Source organism: Otolemur garnettii, unplaced genomic scaffold (assembly GCF_000181295.1).
Source record: "Otolemur garnettii isolate 467f Iridium unplaced genomic scaffold, OtoGar3 scaffold00006, whole genome shotgun sequence".
NCBI classification, from domain to species: Eukaryota; Metazoa; Chordata; class Mammalia; order Primates; family Galagidae; genus Otolemur; species Otolemur garnettii.
The window spans coordinates 41640362-41645465 of record NW_003852401.1 but is presented as its reverse complement, the minus strand read 5'-3'; the positions used below and the strand labels follow the sequence as shown (position 1 = coordinate 41645465).

At 38.9% G+C, this 5104-nt stretch overlaps 1 protein-coding gene across 1 annotated transcript in view; it reads left to right on the top strand.

Moving 5' to 3' along the window:
• The window catches only part of KIF27 (kinesin family member 27), a 97920-nt gene that overhangs the window by 49197 nt on the left and 43619 nt on the right, over nt 1-5104 (top strand). Inside the window, exon 9 of the mRNA XM_023509134.1 lies at nt 2957-3162. Within this exon, the coding sequence (XP_023364902.1) occupies nt 2957-3162 (206 nt within the window). The remainder of the gene's footprint in view (nt 1-2956; nt 3163-5104) is intronic.

Sequence of the window (5104 nt, the reverse complement as noted above, 5' to 3'; positions counted from 1 at the left end):
TTCGAGTGCCGTGCTGTCACAGCTCATAGCAACCTCAAACTTTTGGGCTTAAGTGATTTTCTTGCCTCAGCCTCCCAAGTAGCTGGGACTACAGGCGCCCGCCACAACGCCCGGCCATTTTTTGGTTGCAGCCATCATTGTTGTTTGGTGGGCCTAGGCTGGGGATTCGAACCCGCCACCTTAGGTGTATGTGGCTGGTGCCTTAGCCGCTTGAGCCACAGGCACCAAGCCCCAACCTCCTCTTCTTAGCTGCTTTTCCACAGCTTGCTCCCTCCTCATTTCTAGTGGATGTTTGTGATATGCATCATCTTAGCTCCAGTTATCACAGATAAGCAGATCCTTCCTCATAGGCAGGATCAAATCCCAGATGACCTCTCTTAGGACTATCTAGGAGCTGATCTAGGGGTTTAAATGGCTTCTCCATCCCCAAGATTTCAAGGTGCTGCACGTGTAAGTTGGGGATGTTTATTCCCTAGAATAAATGATTTTCTTTCAGAGAAGTTATCTCACCATAGATCTTACTAAATGGCCTGCTAGTATGCCTATGTTGATTGCTTTAAAATAGAGGATGCCTGAGCTAAGACAGAGAACATCCTTTTCTTACTTACAATGATCCAGAGGCAGTTTGGAACTTTACTAAAGATCCTCAGAGATGATGACTGGTAAAAGAGTCAATGTGTGCTTGTTTTCAACTGTCTCATTGAAGACATCTCCTGAAAAGTAGCTACTGCAGCCAACAGTAATAACATGACAACTATGTTCTATTTCATAAATCTTAATACACATTTTTTAAACATTTACTATCTCTGTAATCAGGATGCATCTTTCAATCAGTGGCAGCTTAGCATTTTATCATGGTGTAATTGGCACTGTATTTTTTTTAGTGGCTCATAAACTATCAGTGTGTTGAATAATCAATGAGCAATCTAGGAATATTTGTTAAAATATAGTAGTTGTGTATATTTTAAAATTAGTCAAATAATCAGAGTTTTAGAGCCAGAAGATAGTTCACAGAGTCATTTATTTCAGTAACTCTTTTTTATTGAAAAATTACAAGCTTTTCTGTATAATAATACCGTAAAATGGGCAGCACCTGTGGCTCAGGGAGTAGGGCACTGGCCCCATATGCTGAGGGTGGCGGGTTCCAACCCGGCCCATGCCAAACTGCAACAAAAAAATAGCTGAGCATTGTGGTGGATGCCTGTAGTCCTAGCTACTCAGAAGGCTGAGGCAAGAGAATTGGCTAAGCCCAGGAGTTGGAGGTTGCTATGAGCTGTGACACCACAGTACTCTACCAAGGGTGACAAACTGAGACTCTGTCTCTAAAAATTAAAAAAAAATAATATAATAAACTATGTAACAGTGTCATATATGGTCCCCAATGATTATTCATCACCTGAGCTCTACACTCCTATTTCCTATTGTCACGAGTTTGTTAGTTTAGGAACAATTGCCTATTCCGAGCAAATCAAAACCAAGTTTTTCAGGTTAGTAGCTGGGCTTAGAATCAAAAAATATATAGAAGCATCTATAGTCTGTTTTGTGTTATTAAGTATTCTAAGTAAAGCATTTAAAAAGAATTCATCTTAGGGCTAGGCGCAGTGGCTCATGCCTATAATCCAAGCACTTGGGAGGCTGAGGTGGGTGGATTGCCTGAGCTTATGGGTTCAAGACTACCCTAAGCAAGAAGCGAGACCCCCCAGTCTCTAAAAAATAGCTGGGCTTTGTGGCAGGTGCCTGTAGTCCCAGCTACTTGGGAGGCTGAGGTAAGAGAATCGCTTGAGCCCAAGATTTTGAGGTTGCTGTGAGCTATGACGCCAGGACACTTTACCAAAGGCGACAAAGCAAAACTCTGTCTCAAAAAAAATTCATTTTTAACAAGTTTAGTGTAATGAAAAAGGGAAGAGGTGAGCTCTAAATGAAAAGATTCTTAAGAGATAAAACATTCTGATGTATTGTAGACTTTGTTTAGATTCTGATTAAAATAAACCAGTGTAAAAGACAGTTTGAGACAATTAAGGAAGTCTGAATATAGACTGGTGGGTTTTATTATTGTTAAGTGTGATAATGACATTTTGATTATGTTCATATGTTGTACATAGATGCTTATTGAAGTACCTATAGGTGAGATAATAGGATATCTGAGATTGCTTTATAGTATTTAAGCAAAGTAAAACAAAAGAAGCCTTTTTTTGTTTGTTTTTTTAAAGGAGACTGGGTCTTACTGTGTTGCCCAGGCTGGAGTGCACTGGTACAATCATAGCTCACTGCAGCCTCAGTCTCCTGAAAAAGCAGTCCTCCTATCTTAGCTTCCTGGGTAACTAGTAGGCATGCACCATTATGCCTGGCTAAATTTTTTTTAGAGACACAGTCTCATTATGTTGCCCAGGCTGGTCTTGAACTCTAGCCTGGGCCTCCCAAAGGGCTGAGCCACCTCATACAGCCAAAAGAAGGCATATTTGAAGCAGCTATGACAAAGTTTTAAAAACTCAAGTCTGGGGGATGGGGGTTGATTTTATTATATATTTTGTTATGTTCAAAATAATTTTTCAAAAAGGAATTTAAGGAGACAGATTATGGGTAGCAGGAAGCGAAAGCGTACTAAGTAAGAGGGCAAAAAGTCATTCTATATATTCTTCTTAACTGAGTTTGATGCCAGCAAAGCTCAACTGCAAATTCAGAGGCTCGGAAATGTTACACTAACACACAAAAGATGAACCATTGAGAAGACTAAGTGGCAGAAGATGGGAATTAGTCATTAATGAACTAATCATTAAGAGGCCTGGTGGCGAGCTGTGTTTGCTTGGTGAGGACTGGGGGCTGGATTTTTAATGAATGCTATGACTTAAAGAATAATACCACTGGGCTGGATTGTTAGAGTAGAACATGTTTACGTTTTTGATGTTTTAACTTTTTTGCATAGTTTATAATTGTTATTACTGTTATTATGGTGAAGGTAATGATGCCAAGTCTGTAAGCAAACAGTACTCTCTGAAAGTAACAAAACTAGAGCATGACGCAGAACAGGCGAAAGTGGAACTAACTGAAACACAAAAGCAGCTACAGGAGCTGGAAAACAAAGATCTTTCGGATGCTGCTTTGAAGGTAAAATTACAGAAAGAATTCCGTAAAAAGATGGATGCAGCAAAGCTGAAAGTCCAGGTAATTTTTAAAATCGAATTGGGAAAACTTATTTAAGCTTTCTTGCTTTGGGGGCTTCTGGTACTAAGTTAGGAAAGAAGTGGGATTCAGTTTTTACCAGCCCAGCAAGAGAAAATGAGTGGCAGCTTCTCTTGTCCAGTATGCTGGTTGTTTTACATATTTTATAATCTTTTCTATCTGTGGAATAATTGTAAAGTTTTATAATTTTTTTAGTTCAAATTTTTCATTCAAAAAGTGTACTATTTTAATCTTCATGTCAGAAACCATATGGTAAGAAATAAAAAAAATTAGAAATAGTGTCCTTTTCTGAAGGACAGAGAATTAAAATGATACATATAAAACATCTGGTAATGATATGGCACTTTGTAGACATTCAACAAATGGGAACTATTTCAGACAATTTTCTGAAACTATAACTGATTAGGTTAAGAAAGGTTAATAAGGTTGATTACTACAACTCCTCCTTAATTTCTTTTTTCTTTTTTTTTTTTTTGAGATAGAGCCTCAAGCTATCCCCCTGGGTAGAGTGCCATGGCATCACAGCTCACAGCAACCTCCAACTCCTGGGCTCAAGCGAGTCTCCTGCCTCTGCCTCCCAAGTAGCTGGGACCACAGGCGCCCGCCACAACGCCCGGCTATTTTTTGGTTGCAGCCGTCATTGTTTTGGCGGGTCCGGGCTGGGGATTCGAACCCGCCACCTTAGGTGTACGTGGCTGGCGCCTTAGCCGGTTGAGCTATAGGCGCTGAGCCTCCTTAATTTCTTAATGGCTGGATTTAGCCATAACTTCAAAAATAGCTACAGTTAAAAATTCTATTCTATGAGAAATGTTTTGTTACCGAGAGATTGTGTAACGAGGCCATTTCCAGATATTTTGGAGATAGATGCTGTGCTTTGTCAGTCTGATCGTTATGAATTTTCTAGAAAGCTTTTTCAGTTCTTTTCATCTCATGCTCTCTTGTTTCCATATTGTAGAAACGTCTGTTGTCTTCAGTATAGGTAGAGTTGAGAGTTGAGTTGTAGTTAACCTATTCAGAGGTGTTTTGGTTTTGGAACTGTAGCATCATTACTTTCTTTCCAAACAGATAAATGTTTGCTTTATATACATCCAGTGTGCCAGGTCCTATTCTTGGTGGAGATGCAGAGTTGAACAGGCCAAAAAGCCCCTTCTTAGGGTTTTAATGCCATCTCAAGTATCTGAATATTTCCACTAAAAGTTATGTAAATAGCCTCTTTAGTCTACACCAAGTTAACATGACTTGAGTATTTGAACTGCTTAAAGGAGAACATGGATGGTGGTTGTTTATGCCATGCCTTCCATTTTTCTTCAGAATACTCACTTCTACTTATACACTTACCCTCTGAGCAGCTTGAGGTCAATAATTTTTTACTTCTTGACCCTTTAAATTAGTGCTGGGATGTCTAACAGATATTCATTTTAATAAACCATTAGTAGAATAAAACAAGATTTTTCCTTTGTATTTTTTGTGACATTTTATTGATAATTTAATAGGTGTATATCCTGGCTTCAGTTCTGATTGTCATTTTTATACTTAATAACTCAAATCATTGTTTTTATGAGGAAGTTTCATATATTTATCACGTACATCTGTAGTTCAATCCTTGTTTATGGATTTAACAAAGGTTATTTTTGTATTTCCTCACATCTCATACAACTAAAATAGTTGAGATTAAAAGATTAAGCATCATTATTATAATAGAGTTCGTGAATTATCATGTCTTTCCATAATTTCCATGTTACCTGCTACATGGCCTTTCCTGCTAACAGTACTGATAAGAAAGGGAAAAGAAGAAACATCTCATACAGCAGAGGATGGAAACAAGACATATAGTTTTAGAAATTTCTGGCTCGGTGCCTGTGGCTCAAGCAGCTAAGGCACCAGCCACATACACCTAAGGTGGCGGGTTCGAATCCCCAGCCCG